Source organism: Hylobates moloch, unplaced genomic scaffold, assembly GCF_009828535.3.
Source record: "Hylobates moloch isolate HMO894 unplaced genomic scaffold, HMol_V3 SCAFFOLD_2, whole genome shotgun sequence".
Lineage (NCBI taxonomy): Eukaryota > Metazoa > Chordata > Mammalia > Primates > Hylobatidae > Hylobates > Hylobates moloch.
Genome location: NW_026652277.1, coordinates 147,258,605 through 147,279,144, shown reverse-complemented (window position 1 = coordinate 147,279,144; position 20,540 = coordinate 147,258,605). Strand labels below are relative to the sequence as shown.

The 20,540-nt window shown below is 37.9% G+C and overlaps 1 protein-coding gene across 1 annotated transcript in view; it reads left to right on the top strand.

Moving 5' to 3' along the window:
- ARHGAP18 (Rho GTPase activating protein 18) overlaps positions 1-20,540 on the top strand; it is a 133,743-nt gene that overhangs the window by 70,718 nt on the left and 42,485 nt on the right. Inside the window, 4 exon segments of the mRNA XM_032158904.2 lie at positions 637-811; positions 813-870; positions 5,447-5,510; positions 10,339-10,508. Of these exon segments, the coding sequence (XP_032014795.1) occupies positions 637-811; positions 813-870; positions 5,447-5,510; positions 10,339-10,508 (467 nt within the window).

Below are 20,540 nucleotides of genomic sequence, written 5' to 3'. Positions count from 1 at the left end.
TGTTTTGAATTGATTGTTTTTAATTATCTTCCTATATAAGCTTTTTTGCTGGACATATTGTGCTTTTAAAAAACATTGTAAAAATATATAATCTGATGTGCTGACTTGGAAGATTAGAAAAATTAATTTGAAATTGATTAGTTCCCAATGTTCTGATGCTGTTAACTTCTTTGCTGCACTTCCTGTCAGCTACAGTGAACAGAGAAAACAAGGCTTTCCATAAATTAATGTTGGGCTCTGAGGTAGTACTGAATTTAAGCCAAGAAACTGGGCTTAATGTATAGCCCCAGCATTGACTTCCTTCTGTAACTTGATGGAAGTAAGTTATCTTTTTATTCTTTGCTCATCTCTGGAAGGGGAACAGTATCATCCTCTGGGTTAATCTGCAGGGAAGTTATAGAGGTTAATTACATGTGAAGTCATTTAAAAATTTTAATTGAGTATATATGAAATCGATCTAAAATTTGATGTCATTGTAGCTGGAGTATATGGCAGTTGTCCAAGTTTTAGATAATGATTCTTAGCACTGTGGTTTTGTTACAATAGAAGAGTTTTAGTAAGAATTTTTAACAGCTTAAAAAATGTAAAGGTTCTTATATTTTGTGATTTAAGTACCACTTTTCTCTACTGTCTTAGAGGGAGAATTGGAAGAAGAATGGCTTAAAGAGGCTGGTTTGTCCAATCTCTTCGGAGAGTCTGCTGGAGATCCACAGGAAAGCATGGTGTTTTTATCAACATTGACCCGGACCCAGGCAGCAGCAGTTCAGAAGCGAGTAGAGACGGTCTCCCAGACCTTGAGGAAAAAAAACAAACTACCAGATTCCTGACGTCAGAGACATATTTGCTCAACAGAGAGAATCGAAAGAAACAGTAGGTTTTCTTTTTTGATGTTAAGGCAAAGGAATAATTGCTTACAATTAATTAGATCAATCTGGTTTAATTCAAATGATTAAAAACGTAATGATCACCTATTCTATGCCAGGCACCAATGCTCTATGCTTGCAGGAAACAAGAGAGACTTGCTTCCTGCCTTTCTGGAAGTTATACTGATGGGGCAGAAAACAAAACTAGTTAAAATTCAGCGTGATAATCCATGCATTAGGAGAAGAGGGTGTCCTTGGAGCATTACAAGTTACTCTAATTCCACTAGGGGTGACAGGGACAGCTTCTCAGACAACGTGACTACCAACAGTTACTTAGCGAAAAGTAGGATTAGGGTATTCTTCCATATCTATTAATGCTTGTAGGAATATTTGATTTTTCCCTAGACTGGTTTGGGGATGGATGAAGTAGAGTGTGAGGGAGCTAATTGCAGCTGAATTACAAAGTAGGAACTTTGAGACATGAAGTAACTTCTCCTTTGTGGTGTTAAAAGAAAGACCTTAGACAAATTAAATTTAACGGAATTTAATTGAGCAAAGAATGATTTGCAAATTGGGCAGCCCCCAGAATCACAGCAGATTCAGAGAGACTCCAGTGCTACCGTGTGGTCAAAGAAGATTTATGGACAGGGAAAGGAAAGTGATCTACAGAAAACGGAAGTGAGGTACAGAAACAGCCAGATTGGTTACAGCTTTGTGTTTGTTTGCCCTTTTTGAATATGGTTTGAACAGTTGGCCACCTTTGATTGGTCAAAATTTGGTGATTGACACAAGTAGGTTACAGTCTGTTTACACATCCAGTTAGGTTAGAGTTCACTAAATACAGAGAAACCCTTTAGGATGAACGTAAGATATGTAAGGAGGCAGCTTTAGATTAAACTTTAAGGTGTCTAGCCTTGGCACAATGACAGCACACAAAAGATTGAGTAAATATTTGTCTAGGTGATTAACTTATTAATAAAAGCTGTGGGGTCTGGTAGAGACTGTGGGACTGATGAATGAAGAGAGGTATCAGAGAAGGCATGATAAAAGTTTGAGAGGCTGGGTGTGGTGGCTCACAGCTGTTATCCCAGCACTTTGGGAGGCTGAGACTGGAGAGTTTGAGACCAGCCTGGGCAACATAGCAAAACCCAATCTCTACAAAAAGCACAAGAATTAGCTGGGTGTGGTGGCATGTGCCTGTAGGCCCAGCTACTTGCGGGGCTGAGGCCAGAGGATTGCTTGAGCCCTGGAGGTCGAGGCTGCAGTGAGCTGTGTTCATGCTACTGCACTCCAGGCTGGGTGACAAAGTGAGACTCCATCTCAAAAAATGACAACAACAACAACCAAACAGTACAAGAACTGTGTGGCTCAGATCAGTGCTACTCAAATAAGCCAGTTAGTGGATTACCTATTACTTATCTGTAAGGGCATAAGGAGCGTGCACAGAATATAAATGATCCTTCTTTCTTTCATCAAAAAAGTCTTGCTGCCAGAAAAAAGGTAAAAAATCAGCAGATCTAGATGGTGTTCTTGAGGTCAAAGTTGATTTACATTCTGGCTTGAGTAGCTTTGGCCTAGAACACCCAGTGAGGTGGATGGAATGAGAATGAACATGGAATGGGACTCTGGAACAATGATTCTAATAATAGTAACAATACCAGTTGCTGCCACCGTTGCTGAACACTTACTGTGCTAACCACTTTACGTGCTTTATCTCATTTAATCCTTACAGCTGTCCTGTGAGTGAGGTGTTATTTCCATTCTGTGGCTGAGGCTCATAGATTTTATTTTATTTTTTAATTTTTATTTTTGGAGACAGAGTCTCTCTCTGTCACCCAGGCTGGAGTGCAGTGGCACAATCTCGGCTCACTGCAGCCTCCACCTCCCAGATTCAAGCAATTCTCCTGCCTCAGCCTCGGAGTAGCTGCGACTACAGGTGCACGCCACCATGCCCAGCTAATTTTTTGTACTTTTAGTAGAGACGGGGTCTTGCCACGTTGGCCAGGCTGGTCTTGAACTCCTGATCTCAGGTGATCTGCTTGCCTCAGCCTCCCAAAGCGCTGGGATTACAGGTGTGAGCCACCGTACCCGGCCAGATTTTAAGTAACTTGCTCAGTGTCCTGTAGAGAGTAAACCCAAATTTGTTTGACTTTGAAGTACATGCTTTTAACCAGTCTCTATCCTGGTATATTTGCATTTTGTACATGATTCTGACATTAAGCATCCTGAATATGAGATTCTATTTATACTATAAAAGATAACAAAAATTGAATGATTATTTATTTTAAAAAAGGAATGAAAGGGTTTATATTTAAGGTGTCTTCCTGTCATGTAGATACTCTTTTGCTTTTTGTAGACATTTTATTCTTGCAAGAAAGCCCTTCTAGCTGCAGATTGCTACTCTCTTTGCATGACCAATTTCGAATCAAGTCCAGTCCATCTTACAGGAGTTTTGGGGTCATTAAATTGCTCCAGGCACTTGCTTAAGTTAAGAACTTGCTTACCACCCAGTGGTTATTTGGGATATCCACTTGTGTTAAAGGATTGGACTAGGTTTCCAGCTGAAGAAAAATGAATGGTAAGGAAATTTAATATTATGACATTTTCTTCCCAATTAGAGAACCCTCACTAAGGGAGTTAAGAGGAAGTGAAAAGGGGGAGGGAACAGAGAGCTGAGCCTAAGCAAAATATAAATTGTGGGATTTCTGCCAGTCTCCAAGAGGATGTTGCTACTTGGTGCTAGAAACAACATTTTTCCAGCAAGTTTCTGGCAGTGTCACAACCACATGGTTTGAGTCCAAGGTAATTGGTGGATTGTATCATCTGATGGAGTCATTAAGAGAGAACTAGCAAAAGGAAATTAAAATAATGTTAACTTGCTTACATTGCATGCCTTTAATTGAAACACTGCCACCCATTAGAAAAGTGCTTTATCTCCCCCATCCCTCAAGCAAACTTGGGCCAGCCATCTTCACTTGCAGTTCTTCTGTTTTTGAGTGAGTGTATATTCAGCTCTTCCATGTTAAATGCTTCCTCATGAAGGCCTTGCTGACACTAGGAAATATAATGCAGAAATGAACACCATCTGTACTGCCATCTTCAATTGCTAAGGAAAATAATTCCGACCACATGCTCCAAAATATGTGTTCTTTTGTGAGATTGGAATCTCTCTGCTCATTGTGCCATGCAGGGCCAGCCTCTGCCGGCTTGTGGGAGGAGGGAAGGAGAATGGGACTGCTCTGTCCTTCAGGGGATTAAAGTGATGCTGGGTACCCACGTACCACTTCTGTGACTAGGTAGTCACTGTAACACTGTCCTGGGTTTTCCCCATCTCTAAGTGGTGCATTAATAGCCTAGATGTCCCTAGCCTAGTACTTTTCTAGGCTCTTTTTAGACTTCAGGTGGAGGATGAAGTCCTTCTTGGACAACAGCTTGAGGTGAAACGTGTGGTGAGACTACAATGGCCACTTGCTGTCTGAGATAAAATCCAGTAGAATTATCAATATTATTTTTAAAATAATTTGAATAGACCCCTTTCTGTGGTTGATCCAGACTCTCCTTCCTGACCTCTGAATTCCTTCTGAAGCCTTACCTGGAAAGGAGGAAGTACTGTCTGGCCACATTTACTGCTGAGCAGAGTCAGCCATGGTGTACCATCTCCATAAACCTTTGGAAGGCCCCATTCCTTGGGCGTCACTGCCCCGACCCCTTGAAAACAGGAATTCCTTCAGATATTTTAGGTCTTATTGCTGGTTTGGTAATTTAGTTACTTATCTCACATTTATTTCTTGCTTTTTTTTTACTTGAAGAATTTATATTTTATTAGGGACATGTACTTTTACACTTTTATAACAGCATGATTGAGGTATAATTCTCATACCATACAATTCACCCACTTAAAGTGCACAATTCAGTGTTTTGTAGCATATTCACAGTTGTGCAACGATCACCACAATCAGTTTTAGCACGTTTTTATTGTCTCCAAAAGAAAGGCTGTATCCATTAGCAGTCCTTCCCCGTCTTTCCCTCCCTACTCTTAGGTGACCATTAGTCAGCTTTGTGTCTCTATGGTTTGCATATTATGGTCGTTTGCTATAAATGGAATCATAGAATATGTGGCTCTTTGTGACTGGTTCCTTTCACTTAGCATAGTATTTTCAAGGTTTATTTATGTTGCAGCATGTATCAATACTTCATTTCTTTTTATTGCCAAATAACATTCCATTGTACAGATAGACCACATTTTGCTTATCCATTTGTCAATTAATAGCTACTACTAATTTTTTAACATGTTTGTCCTTTCTCCTCCACTCAATAGTAGCATTCTTGATGACAGGGACACACTCATGACTTTTTTAATATTTCCCACTGGGCCTACTATTGTCTCTCACAAGTTGTAGGTAATAAAATATTTTTTGGATGATTGCATGTTGATTATTACCTTAGTGCCCCTTTTCCACTGTGATTGTTATAATTCTGAGTACATTTCTTGTACTCTAAAGATTAGTAACAAAATTATTTACAATACCATTTTCTCTGGTTTTGAGTTGGAGATGACTAAATGGCCTGTTTTCTATGTTTAGGCTCCAGATGGCACTGAATCGCGGTCTCTTAGAACAAATGAAAACAAATACCAAGGAAGAGATGGTATGTTGAACCTGTTCTCTTGTTTTTTTTTTCCCCCCCCTTTAATTAGTATAACAAACAGTTATAGTCTTACAAAACATTCACCTTCAATTCTAGTAAGCAAATTCTATTAAAATGCTAATGTAAGGTCTCAAGTGGATCATTACGTGAGGCTGAGCATGTAGTTGGCCTTCAATTTTCTTTTAATGTGTATCCCTATTTTCTGATTCAAAATGCATATACATATCTTCTGAGTGCTTATCATGTGCCAGATGCTATCAGGAGATGTTTACCTCATTTAATACACTTGAAAACGATGTCATGGTTATTGTTCTTAACCCATTTTATGGATGAGTGAACTGAGGCTTAGAGCCGTGAACCCACTTTCCAATGCAACACAGCTAGTCCCTGAGCCAACAAACTTGCAGCATTGTTCTTAAATCACAAGCTCCTAATTCATAAATGCGGTAATTTTTTAGATATTGTAAAAAAACTTTTTTAAAATGTTAAGATTTTTATGGACAATTGATTATAATTCTCCTTTTGATGTTTCTCTGCTAAGATTTGTTATTTCAGATTTAAATTAGAAACTCGAGGTATGGAAGAAAGTAACTTTTTTTTTTTTTGAGGTGGAGTCTTGCTCTATCTCCCAGGCTGGAGTACAGTGGCGTGGTCTTGGCTCACTGCAACCTCCACCTCCCAGATTCAAGCAATCCTCCTGCCTCAGCCTCCCCAGTAGCTGGGATTACAGGCATGTGCCACCATGCCTGGTAATTTTTTTTTTTTTTTTTTAAGTAGAGACAGGGTTTCACCATGTTGGCGAGGCTGGTCTTGAACTCCTGACCTCAAATGATCTGCCTGCCTGGGCCTCCCAAAGTGTGGGGATTACAGGTGTGAGCCACCATGCCCAGCCAAAAGTTACTATTAAGGCTTTATTAGTACTTACTAAGAAAGAATTTATAGCTATTTCATTTGTTTACAGAAAGGGAAAATATTCTAAGTGAAGTTAATAGATTTTTTTTTTTTTGAGGTGGAGTCTCGCTCTGTCGCCCAGGCTGGAGTGCAGTGGCGTGATCTCCGCTCACTGCAAGCTCCGCCTCCCGGGTTCACGCCATTCTCCTGCCTCAGCCACCCGAGTAGCTGGGACTACAGGCGCCCGCCACCACGCCCGGCTAATTTTCGTATTTTTAGTAGAGATGGGGTTTCACCGTGCTAGCCAGGATGGTCTCGATCTCCTGACTTCGTGATCCACCTGCCTCGGCCTCCCAAAGTGCTAGGATTACAGGCGTGAGCCACCGCACCTGGCCTCGAAGTTAATAGATTTAAGCTTAAAAATGTAGTCCTTAATTGTTATTTGACAAACTAAAACAAAGGTGATTTAAGTTTATGTTCCTAAAATTTAGCAACTGGAGTGTTCATGCCATTAATAGTGTTGCATTTGGTTTGGAAGTAGTAGTGGGAGGGGTATTAGGTAAACTGTGGAGGACTGAGGAGTGTTCCCAACATTCCTGTAAAACCCCTACATTACTCAAGATCATGTGTGATATTTTCCTTCCATACTTTTCTGAGAACTTCTCTCTGGCACCCCTGCCTTAAAGATAATATACACGCGCATGTATATACACACATATATATTTATAAAAATACTTGCTTTTTATTCTGTGGATGTTTCTTCAGTTGTATGCATTATATCTGAATGAAATCACTAGGTGTTTTCTCAAATCGATGTACCTGCAGATGTTGAAGTGGCAAGCAAGCTGGCATAGCTACCCTGCCTGCTAGAGAGCTGGGTCATCAGGAGAGACAGACAGGTTTTTTGTGCCAATGTCAATATGCTTTGGGCTCTGGAGAAATGACTGGCAGTTGGTGAATGGATGCTGAGGAAAACATTGTCCTTTTCTTGGTGTTTTCCTCCCTTGCCAGGGATCATGATGTACGCTATATCAACAAAAGTTCTGGAAGACAAGTTCATAGCGTGAGCACTTTCCTGCCTAGCTTGCAGCAAGCAAGTGAAATGTGACAAACTTGCTGCTTGATTTACATCTGCTTTTGCTAGAATGCTACACAGTGGGCATAGAGCCTCCAATCAGAATAACAAGAGAATGTGTGATGCAATCCAAGTCACTGAGTATTCCCTATTGCACCTGTTCTGGGCAATGCCATGCTCTTTCACTAGCCAGTGAGTTAACCAGTGCAAGCCAAACATTGGAAAGTTCAGGATGAAATGCATGGAAACATTGTCTCAGGTTCAAAAGTGGGGCTGTTTCTGATTAAAATTTGAAGGCATGGGTGACATAGTCTCTTTTAAATGTTTTCCCCACACTTGAGTTTTTAAACATGTTCCGCCAATGATACTTATTCTAAATGAAAAGTTGTTAAGTTTTATAGTTGCAAGGGTTGTCACATTCCAAATTAATTCACTGTAATGTGTTCATTTTTCATTAAATCATAAACTCTATGAAAGGCCCAATATTTAATAATACATTTAGAAATATTCATAATGCCCCAATAATTTTTTAAACTTTTATATTGATATGTTTAGTTTCTTATTTTCTTTTGAATTTCTACAGAGGAAAGAAAAATCTTTTTTTTTTAAAACAGAAGCAATTGAATCTTAAAGTCACGTGGTTAAAAAAATTTTTTAAGGCATTTCAGGATATTTTGGACAACTGAAAAACTTAAGGGAGATTTGCAAAGTGTTTGTAACCCAGTGCTATTGTGCACTTAAAAAGAGACTAGATGACAGAAATGTTATCTATTTTAGGACCTTAAGAGCCAAAAGGTTTATCTCAGCATTGTGTTCTTATTGAGAGTAGATAATTAAATCATCACTTATTAGCCAAGTAATCATCCATTTCTTGTAGCAGTACCCCTCTTCAACCCTGAAACTGTTTTTTCTGTGCTGTGCTTCAACTTGATTTTCTATTTTAACCAGAACTTTGATATGCGGTATTTTTTTTTTTTTTTGCCATGCTTTTGAAGGAAATGTGTGTGTTAAGTGTGTACTACCTTAATTATAATTACTCAGCTTTACATTCGGCATAGTCCATTGGTGTGGGTGTGAGTGTGGGGGTATTTATTGTAACCCTGACATGGAGGTGGTGAGAAGAAAGAGTAGTTTTGAAATTCTTGCCCACAACTACTCAGCTGCTAGAAAGGTAGCTTCTAATTTAAGAAAATGGCTACTCATTTTTTTCCTCTTAGAATAGTTTCCTAGGAAACCAGTGTACACATTCACAGTAAAACATAAAAGAGAATAAACCAGAGGGAAAATAAAATTAAAGTTGTGCTTTGACATTCATGCTGATACTTTAAAAAGTTAATCATCAAAAGGTATAGGTATTCTAATTTAAAAAATGGTCACAGGCTGTTGAGAAACATAAATATACATGGCAGCAGATGAATACTAATAATATCAATGGGCTTTAAATGTATTCTTAGTTTTGGAATTGGCATAGGTAAATTCTTACTTTCTTAACTGTGAGATTCCATCAGGACCAGCTATGTAATTTGCAAGGTCAGGGACAAACTGCAAATATAGGGCCTCTTATTTACATTTCATGATGTAATAGCAGAGCATTAAACCAAGTGTGGAACCCTCCTGAGCCTGGAGCCCTGTGTGGCTGCGTGGGTCTCATGCCCACGAAGTCTACTCTGCATATTGAATGGGACTGAATAAGACTAGATTCATATTTACTTCTAAACTTGATTTTGATTAAAACAGGCATTTTCATTTTTAATGTAAATGAATATAAACATTATTTTTCTGAACTGCAGACTTTTAATAATATATATATTTATGACATTTATCTATTAAATTTTAAAATTAACTTTAGCTTCCAACACTTTGTTGTGTTCGTATGTGAGCCTGTTAGTATGTAAGCATGTGTCTACACTGCATAGATGTATTTTGTAATTCAGAGCTTCTTACTATGATTCAAAGGTCAACAGTGAGAAAATCAGTAATCTTGGTTATTGGATGTAGGTTTTTTTCTGTTAATTGCATTAAAACAAAAAATTTACCAAATAATCAAATTTAGAAGTATCTTCTCCAAAGCTTAAACCTGGTGTTTTCAGCAAAGAGATTTTTAAATGTAAATTCTTTTCTGGAGGATTAACAACAAGCCAAAAAAGCCAAAACAAAGTTTAACTTACTATATCCTTAAAATCTTGATGTAAATATGTGAAAATTATTTGACTGGTATTTACAGTTGTAGGAACTTTCATACTCTTTGACAAGATCAAGTGCAAACCCAACCATTCCTGTACCAGGTACGTCCAGACCTGACTCGCATAGTGATCATTTTTTGGCACTAACTCTTGTTTTGGAATTTTTACTATAATAGGTAGGTAATATTTCAGAAAGTAAATGCAGGATGTGGAAGAAGTTTATTCCAGGAATCTGATCCACTCTGAGGAAATTAATTAAATGGTAAATTACTAGCTTTACAAGAGATTACTGCTCATCACCTCCTTCTTTTTTTGCTTTTAGTTTCTCAGTGTAGAATAAAACAACAATTAATACTTCAAAACCTTTTGAGGTTTTTCATTAAAAGTTTACTATCTTCCAGCAATATTTTGGAATTGGAACCCAGTTTAAGGATTGTGGTCTCAAAGATTGCACAATTGAACTATGGATTGCTAGTCACCACAGTCTCCCTGCCCACTTCCCATGCACCATTGATAGGATTCTTGAGTATACTCTTTATTATTAAAATAACAGCTAAGTATTGCCTAGAGAAAATAGAACTCTTCCCAAATGTTTTTATGTAGTGAATGCATTAGAATTTTTTTTGAAAAAGAGATAAACAAAGCATTTGAATTGGGTTCTTTTCCCCTGGGACCCTAGACGAGGCATCTAACCTTGTTGGTGAAGAGAAGCTGATCCCACCTGAGGAGACACCTGCCCCTGAAACAGACATCAACCTGGAGGTATCATTTGCCGAGCAAGCACTCAATCAGAAAGAGAGCTCCAAGGAGAAAATCCAGAAGAGCAAAGGCGATGATGCCACATTACCTGTACGTAGTACACTGTTTATAAATATACATATATGTACATATGTATATACACACACACATATACATACACACACACACACACACACACACACACACATATATATAGAGAGAGAGAGACAGAGAGAAAGATGAGGTCTCACTATGTTGCCCAGGCTTATCTCAAACTCCTGGGCTCCAGCGATCCTCCCACCTCAGCCTCCCAAAGTCTTGGGATTACAGGGATGAGCCATCACACCTGGCTCAGGATATATTTTTCATCAGCTTTTTATTTTAAAAATGTAGAACCCACAGAAAAGTTGAAAGAATAGTATAGCAAACACCATTTGGCCTTCATAGATCAATTCAACAGTTATTAACATTTTATAACCTCTTTTTCTTTTCTGTATCTATCTATATGTACTAACTTTTTTTTTAGTTTGATACTTAAGAAATTTAAACTGAAGTGATAATCATATTTAATATACAGTCATATCAAAACTTCCCCAATTGTCACAATATTGTTCTTTATAGCTTCTCCCTTTTCCACTCCCATTTGGGTTCCAAACAAGGGTCATATACTGTATTTGTTGTCAGGTCTGTTTGGTTTTCTTGAATCTAGGTCAGTCTCCTGCTTTTCTTCAATATTATCAAGGAGTCCAAATCAGTTTTCTGATTGTTTCCTCAGGACTGGATTCAAGTTATACATTTTTAGCCACATTTACTGCATGGAGGATGTTTATGCCTTCGATTGCATTATCAGAAGAGATGCATGGTATCAGATGGTCCCTTTATTGGTGATAGAAGTTTGATCACCAACTTGTCTAAGGAGAGATGTTCGCTAGATCTCCCCATTGTAAAAAGTTACCTTTCCTATGTGCAATTAATAATAATTTGTCATCCTTGAGACCGGGCAAATATCTTATATGTCAATAAAGCCTATTGCCCAGTGGTTTCACCATCCATTTGTAACTTTGCCTGAAACAACAACTAACCTGGTGCTTAAGAAATGGCTATTTTAAAATTCTATTATTCCTTCTACACTTACTGGCTGACACAGTCTTCCGTAATTGCTTCTTCAGTTTCTAGCACAAGATGTTCCAGGCTCTCTTTGTAATTTTCTCCCTGCAGACTTGAAAGCATCTATTTCTCCAAGAAGCTCTGGTACTTTTTAGCAGCAAATTGTATTTAGAAACCAAGCTCTGTGAAGTGAATGTTCTCATTGCTACTGAATATCTTGTATTTTCTAAAAAATACATTTATTATGCAGAATTTCACACAGGCAAAAGTTAAAAAAATGATATTCTGAACCCCCAAATACTTAGCACTCAGCCCCAACATTCATTAGCCCATGGCCAATCCTGACCTATTCATACCCCCACCCAGTTCCCTATTCTGTGTTATTTTGAAATACATCTCTGAATTATATTTTATCATCTATATTTCTAAGACAGAGGGGAATTTAAAACTCAAACCATATAACCATTATTGTACCAAAAATTCTAACAATTTTTAATTTCAAATATCTATGCAGTGTTCAAATTTCAAATTGTATCACATAATTTTATAATCTTTTTATACAGTTTGAGTCAGGATCCAAATAAGGCTCATGTCTTGTATTGCAATTAGTTAATACATCTTTTAAGAATTTTTAAATCTCCTTCTCTATTTCTTTCTCTCTCCCTCTCTCTCTTTCCTTCCTTTCCCTGTATCCCTTCCTCTCTCTCACTGTTTTTCCTTCCTCCCTCTCACTGTTTTTCCTTCCTCCCTCCTCATTTATTTATTAAAGAAACCTGGTTATTAAATTGTGGAGAGTTTCCCCCTCTGACTATTCCCCTGGTGTAGTTTAATATGTTCTTTTGTTTCTTATTAATGAGTTGACTTTAAATTGATCAGATTCAGTTTCACTTTTTTTTGGGGGGGGGGTCAAGACTACGTCAGATATGTGATTGTGTGTTTTCTGTTGAGAAGCTCATAATATCTGTTTGTCTTTTTTTGTCAATGTAGCAGCTGTTGCTGATCGATACCTGGATCCATTAATTTATTAATGGTTACAAAATTATGATCTAATATTTTCTTTTTATTAATTTGGATATTTCTTTGAGAGCAACTTTCTGAAAGTGGTCATTTTTACCTTCTATTTGTTTTCAGAAATTGTTGACTTAACAGTTTTCACCTGTGACCAATTAAGGTTTTAATTTACTTTGTAAAATATAGTCTTAACTATGGATTTACACATATTTGACATGATCCTGGACAAGATTTTACAAGCTTGTCTGGTGTGTTTTCTGTTCCAGACCTAGACTGATACGTTTCTGCAGGAAACTCTGATTCCGTTTAGTAGAAATAGACTTTTGTGACTATGATCAGGACTCTAGAAGTGTTCATTTCTCTGAGCTGGTCATTACTTTTGAGCTTTTTCAGAGGACAGACGTACATGAGCATCTTCTGTCTTCCATGCTGAGAATTGTAGTTCTCAGGAAATGGCAGATGATATATTTAGAATATCACATAATTGCATGTATCCTAAGTTAATGCACAGCATTCTCAGAATATGCTAATACTACCATCAACAATATGATAACTAGAAATGGTTTAAAACTTGTTTTTCTGTGTGTGTGTGTGTGTGTGTGTGTGTGTGTGTGTGTGTGTGTTTTGGGGGTACATCCTAAAAGGGATTTTATACAGTAAAATTATTGTGCTTTAGGTTGCTTAGGATTGTTACTCTTTGTATCGTTAAGCCATCAACTACATACCTGGTTTGGTTGATTTGCTTTATTTTATTTTCAATTTTTAGAGATTGCTTTTCTTGAAATTTCATTTTGGTTTGTAAGTATGTAAAATACTTATATAGTCCAATAGTAAAGTCGAAAAACAAAGTGTATTAAAAGTCTAGCTTTTATCCTTCAGCTACCAACCTATTCAATCGTTCCTCTTAGAGGCAAACTTTCTTTCCTTTTAATATCATGGTTTATCCTTCTGCTCCTAGGTAACTGGTAGCTCACTATGCACAGTTTCTTCCACCTTGATTTTTGTTTTGTTGACTTAGTGGTGTATTCTGGAAATCATACGATAGTAGTATAGAGAAATATTTCTCACTTCTTTTTATTAGATACATTGTACTCCATTGTACAGATGTATCATAATTTATTGAGTCAGTCCCCCCATGGTGGACATCTGAATTGTTTCCAGGCTTTTCTTCTATATGTGTGTGTGTGTGTGTGTGTGTATGTGTGTGTGTTTATATGTGTGTGTGTATATATATAGATATATCTGATATATATATTTGATATATATATTTATATGTATTTATATATTATATGGATATATATATTTATATATTATATAGAATATATTTTATATATTTGTATATTACATATATACTTTAAATATTTACACATTACGGACATAAATATATATTTTATATATTTACACAATACGGACATAAATATATATTTTATATATTTGCACATTACGGATATAAATATATATTTTATATATTTGCACATTACATATATTAATATATATTTTATATATTTACACATTACATATATTAATATATATTTTATATATTTACACATTACATATATTATATATTTTATATATTTACACATTACATATATTAATATATATTTTATATATTTACACATTACATATTATATATTTTATATATTTATACATTACATATATTAATATATATTTCTATATTACATATATGTAATATATAAATTTATGTATATATAATATATAAATGTATATATTATATATATATATATTTTTGAAATGGAGTTTCACTCTTGTCTCCCAGGCTGGAGTGCAGTGGCGCGATCTCAGCTCACTGCAACCTCCGCCTCCTGGATACAAGCAATTCTCCTGCCTTAGCCTCCCAAATAGCTGGGATTATAGGTGCCTGCCACCACGCCCAGCTGATTTTTGTATTTTTGGTAGAGAAGGGGTTTCACCATGTTGGCCAGGCTGGTCTTGAACTCCTCTCCTCAGGTGATCCACCTGCCTCAGCCTTCCAAAACGCTAGGATTACAGGCATGAGCCACCGTGCCTGGCCTTCTTGTATATTTTTAAAAATCTGTGTTTACACCTAATGGGAAAAGTAAAAGAGTATGTAAATGTGGCCTAAAATGATGATCCACTCTGCCACACTATCCTCAGGAAAAGTATGGTTTTTTTGTGTGTGTGTTTGTTTTTTGTTTTTCTCGAGATGGAATCTTGCTCTGTCACCCAGGCACCATCTTGGCTCACTGCAACCTCCGCCTCTTGGGTTTAAGTGAGTCTCCTGCCTCAGCCTCCCGAGTAGCAGGGATTGCAGGCACACGCCACCATGCCTGGCTAATTTTTTATATTTTTAGTAGAGATGGGGCTTCCACGTTGGCCAGGCTGGTCTTGAACTCCTGGCCTTGTGATCTGCCTGCCTCGGCCTCCCAAAGTACTGGGATTACAGGTGTGAGCCACTGTGCCTGGCCGATAAGTATGTTTTCAAAGTGACAGTCTTCATCACAAAATATGGAAAGGTTTTAAGTTGAAGGACAGTAGAATCTAATTAAACAAAATGAAGACATTGTTGGCTTTTAAGTTGTTGACTCAAACAGTGGAATGAAATATAATTCATCTCCACTTGAGAGCTTTCAAAACAAAAACTCCCTCTGCCATTTTCTTCTCTGTTTAACTAATTTACCTTCACCTACCTTCTTAATTATATTCACGTTGTGCCCAAAGTTTAAAATGACCTCTCCATTTCTACCCCTCTGTTGTTCCATATTTGCCAAGGAAACTTTAATCTATTCTTCAAAGACTAGCTCAAGATCAGTTTTCCTGTTCAGTCTTTCCTGATCGTGAACTTATATTAGATCAAATAAATATATGAAATCACCTTTGATTTAGGTTGCATGCTTTAGACATTATTGTTAATCTGTCCTTGTATTTTTTATGCAAATATGCGTATACTCATCTATACAAACTTTTTTTTAGTCCGTTTGTCTTCTAGAAGGTATGGACTCATTGTTAAATTTCTACAAGTCTTTCCCATGGTTGAAAAAGTAAGATTTGTATTCACTACTCTGAGGCAGGTGTCTAAGTAGATATCAACCTTAAGTTCCATTTCTGTTCTGTGCTCTTCTACTTCTGTAAATAAGCAGTAGGCTTTATGTAATACATTGTTCTCTGTTGACCTCATTTCATATTCACTTCCTTTTCCTCACAGCATCGAGCAGTCTCTGTTAATTCTTTTTGATCTCTCACCGTGGATTCAAATTTCTCCTCTTAAATTTGGAGATCAGGTTTTATAACCTTTAATTTGCTTTAGTTTGAAAATTTAGCTACTTGGTTTGTACACATTATATCTCAGAAATTATGCTCTGTAATTATTTTATTTATTAGATGACCTCTGGGAGGTAGACACCCCTATTTTTCATACATGGAAACATGTTAGAGAGGTAACTTGACATGCTGAGGCTTGACATTAATGACTATGCTTTTGAAGCCTTTCTCTTGCTTTCCAAGTCAAAGCTAGAGTGATTTGATGAGTAAAAAAGTCAAGTTTATTATTAGTGATGAAATGCCTAAGGGCCCCCTCATGCAAATCCTACAAAAGAACAACACAGCCAGGGAAAGCTACCTAGTTAATTTATGGTAACACATGGGAATCAATGACCTTATATTTTTTTTTTGAAAATTTTTATTTTATTCTTTATTCCTTTTTGTTTGTTTGTTTTGAGACGGAGTTTCACTCTTGTTGCCCAGGCTAGAGTGCAATGGCGCGATCTCGGCTCACTGCAACCTCCATCTCCTGGGTTCAAATGATTCTCCTTCCTCGGCCTCCTGAGTAACTAAGATTACAGGTACCTGCCACCACGCCCGGCTAGTTTTTGTATTTTTAGTAGAGATGGGGTTTCACCATGTTGGTCAGGCTGGTCTCGAACTCCTGACCTTAGGCGATCCACCCGCCTCAGCCTCCCAAAATGCTGGGATTACAGGCGTGAGCCACCATGCCTGGTCTTATTCTTTTCTTTAAACACATTTTTGAAGAGGTAGAGAACTTTTCTCTTGCTGAAATTTCACTTAGCCAACGAACAGAACCATTCAGTCTATTAACTAAACAAAAAAAGACAGGAAACTTCATAAATATTTAAAGTGGCTGCTATGAATTAAACATTGGGATAAAGAACTAACTCCTTCATTAAGCACAATGTTTAAATAAATAAATAAATAAGCCCATGACATATATCGCTAGGTAAATCAAATGTTTGAATTAATAATATTTCAGGATTCTGTAAACATTTACCTTGGGTAATGCTTTAAACGGCTGTATTACATGTGTTTGGCTTATTAGACCCAAAGCAACTGATTTTAATGAAACATTTAGGGCTTAAAAAAAAAAGGTAAATATGATTGGTTCAGCATTCAGAAAATGAAGCAATTAGCAGAAATATAGGACCAAACATGGGAAAAATGTGACCAGTTTTGTGTGATTTTTAAGAAGGAAAACTCAGTAGAAATCACAGAAAATCAGGGGAACACGAAGCCAGTGGCCCTCCACCTCACTGAGTTTGATTCTATGCCCTCCTCCCTGTACGATGTGTGTCTCCATTCATTTAGTGGATCGTGACAGATCACCCGTAGTGTGCCAGGTCTGTGGTACAACAGGGTTACAGAAGTGATTAAGAAGTGTCTCCTCTCCTTGAGGGGCTCACAGTACCACATCAACACCTATCAACCTAGATATTTCCCTGCCTGCTCTGGTAGATGGGAAAAATGGAGTAAAACAGAATGGTTACAAAACTTAGGATTTAGGAGAACTGAAATTTGCATCTTCATGACATCACTGGTTAACTGAGTCTCTCAGTTTCCCCATCTAGAAGACGCTGTAATAATTCTTATTAGGACTTTTGCAGGATTAAATGAACTGTTTTTCGATAAGAGAATTATTATTATCATTTTTTTCTTACCTTGCCATGACACATAAGAATAAAGGAAGACCATGAAATGTTGTTATTATTTTAAAAGCTCCATGAAAAAAATATAATATGTAATATTTTTGAGTGCTATTTATCATTTGATCTTCACCACAACCTTATAAGTTAGGTTCAGTTGTTCTCATTTTACAGATGAGGAGGCTAAGGCACAGAAGGGGACATTGTTTGCCAAAGGTCACATAGTAAGTGATGAAAACCTGTAGTCTGGCTCCACTCTCTTGAACCCTGTGCAGTGCCCCATGGAGGCCATCCTGCCCCCTGCTGGCAATTTGCTTAGGCCCCACCTTCAGTGATGTTCATTGCTGTTTATTTGATGTTCTCCTAGGAAAAAAAAAAACACATTACAAACAGTTAAGAAAGACCCCTTTCCTCTTACAGTGGACTTGAAGGCTCTCTTTTGAATTGAGTTTGCTTAAAGGGAATTAGCTTCTCACTTACTAAAAGTCATAGGTTTTACGAACTGCTCTAGGAGAGTGACTCCAACATTTTCATCTCACAACTCCTTCATACACTTAAAAATTATTAAGGGCCTCAAACACCTTCTGTTTACGTGGGTTATACCTATGGACACTTACCATATCTGAAAATAAAATTGAGAAATTGAAAAAATATTAATCCATTTAATGTTAACAATATAGTTAACATAAATATCTTTTTTTCAAAATGGAAAATAGCCATATTTTCTAAAAAAAAATTAAGTTATGGTTTTAATTTTAGCAAGTCTCTAATGTCTGGCTTTAGTTGAAGTCAGCTGGATTATCATATTTACGTTTGCATTCAGTCTGTTGCAATAGCACTCATTTACATCTGGAAAACTGTACTGTGTACTCAAGAGAGAATCAGAGTATAAAAGGCAAAATAATGCCTCATTACTAATTATTAAAATAGTCCTGGACGTTTTGGAAGGATATTGGGTACTCCCAGTGGTCCCTGGACTACACTTTGAGAATTATGGCTTTAGGACATGTCTTTTGCCCTAGTATTTAGACGATGAAGTCTTAATGATAAGATGCAAGAAGTACCAAAGCAAAGGGAATAAAATAGATGCAGTTAAATCAGCTAATCAGCAATTGAATTAAATGAAAAATTCAAAGGTAAACCCAAACTGTAAGAGAATGATCAGTTTGAGTAATAGGTAAACACAATGGGATTGTAATTTGTATTAAATGTACACACTAGTGAAATTTGACTTTTTATCTTGTGGTTTGCTTTCTTATGTTTAATGTGTTTAATATTAAAAGATGATATTTGGGAAAGGCAGAAAAACACACCACTATGTGCTTGTGATTATGAAGTAACATCTTAGTCCCACTTTATTCAGCAGTGAAAGTAATATACAAGTTGAGTATCCCTAATCCAAAAATCCAAAATCCTAAATGTTCCAAAATCAGAACGGTTTTGAGCACTGGCATGATGCCACAAGTGAAAAATCCCACACATAAGTACTTAACACAAAATTAGTTTCATGCAAATTAGTTAAAATATTTTGTAAAATTGCCTTCAGGCTATGTGTATATGAAACATAAATGAATTTTGTGTTTAGACTTGGGACCCATCCCAAGATGTCTCATTGTGTATATACAAATATTTTTAAATCTGAAATCCAGAGCACTTCCGGTCTCAAGCATTTTGGATGAGGTGTACTCAACCTGCAGTAGCAACCACATAAAAGCACTTGGGCAGTGCTGGGCACTAAATCTCACAACAGCCCTCTGAATTCAGTGGCCCATCCTCTTCCTCCTTCTTTTTGTTACCCTTCTCCTCCTTTCCCTCCCCCTCCATCTCCCATTTTACAGAAGTAAAGGTTAAGCCATTGCCATAAGTCACACAACTAGTAAGTAGATAGGTGACTAGTAAGCTCTGAAGTCCATGCTCTTCATTTCCCCTGTGTCCCTCTTACCCCAATGGGCTGCAGCCTTTCTGGACCAATCTTACTTGGCTTTTGTGACAATTAAAAGATACATAAGTGTATGTGAAGTGTACCTGGCACATTCTAAGCACACACTCATGGCTACTATTCCTCTTTCTCTTCCCCCTACTTGTCTTCTTCATGTCATCTTCCTCTGTTTCCCCCTCCCCTTCCCCCTCCCCCATCCCCTTCCCCCATCCCCTTCCCCCATCCCCTTCCCCGATCCCCTTCCCCCTCCCCCATCCCCTTCCCCCATCCCCTTCCCCATCCCCTTCCCCCATCCCCTTCCCCCATCCCCTTCCCTCCCCTTCCTTTTCCCTCTCCCCCGCTCCCCTTCCTTTTCCCTCTCCCCCGCTCCCCTTCCTTTTCCCTCTCCCCTTCTCATCTCCTTTTCCCTCCCCATCCCCTTTCCCTTCCCCTTTTCCCTTCCCTTTCCCCTCCCCTTTCCCTTCCCCTTTTCCTCTCCCTTTTCCCCGCCCCTTTCCCCTCCCCTTTTTCCCTCTCCCTCCCCTTCCTTCCTCCCCCTCCTTTCCTTCCCTTTCTTCTCCTTTTTCCCGCCCTTCCCTCCCCTTTTTCCTCCCCCTTTTCCTCCCCTTCCCCCCTCCCCCTTTCCTCCCTTTCCCTTCCCCTTTTCTTCCTTCCCTTCCTCCCTTTCTCCCCTTTTCCCCTCCCCCTTTCCTCTCCCCTTTTCCCCTCCCCCTTTCCTCCCGTTTTCCCCTCCCCTTTTCCTCCCTTCTCCCCTCCCCTTTCCTCTTCCTCCCCTCCCCTCCCTTTCCTCTTTCTTTTCTCTCTCCCCTTCCCTTCCCCCCTCTTCTTCCCCTTCCCCCTCATGGATTGTGCTTGACTTCTAGTCTTCCTTTTCTGAAGGTCACTTAACTGGAAGTCTTTTTCTCCTAGTTCACTGTCTCTCTTGTCCTCTGAGCCACTGGTATTAATACTCCGAATTTGCGGTGTGGTCCCATTGTCTGTCAGACTTTGGATGTTGACTCTCGAACACTCCACAGCTTTAGGGGTCGACATCATGACAGGATCACTCTTCATTCTGACTGGAGAAATTCTGTGGCTTTTCTTATCACTTATTCTGAGTATAACTTCTTTCTGTAGTTGGTTTTTCCTTCCTGCATTATAATAGAGGTAAGGTACTGTAAGCTTTTACTATAT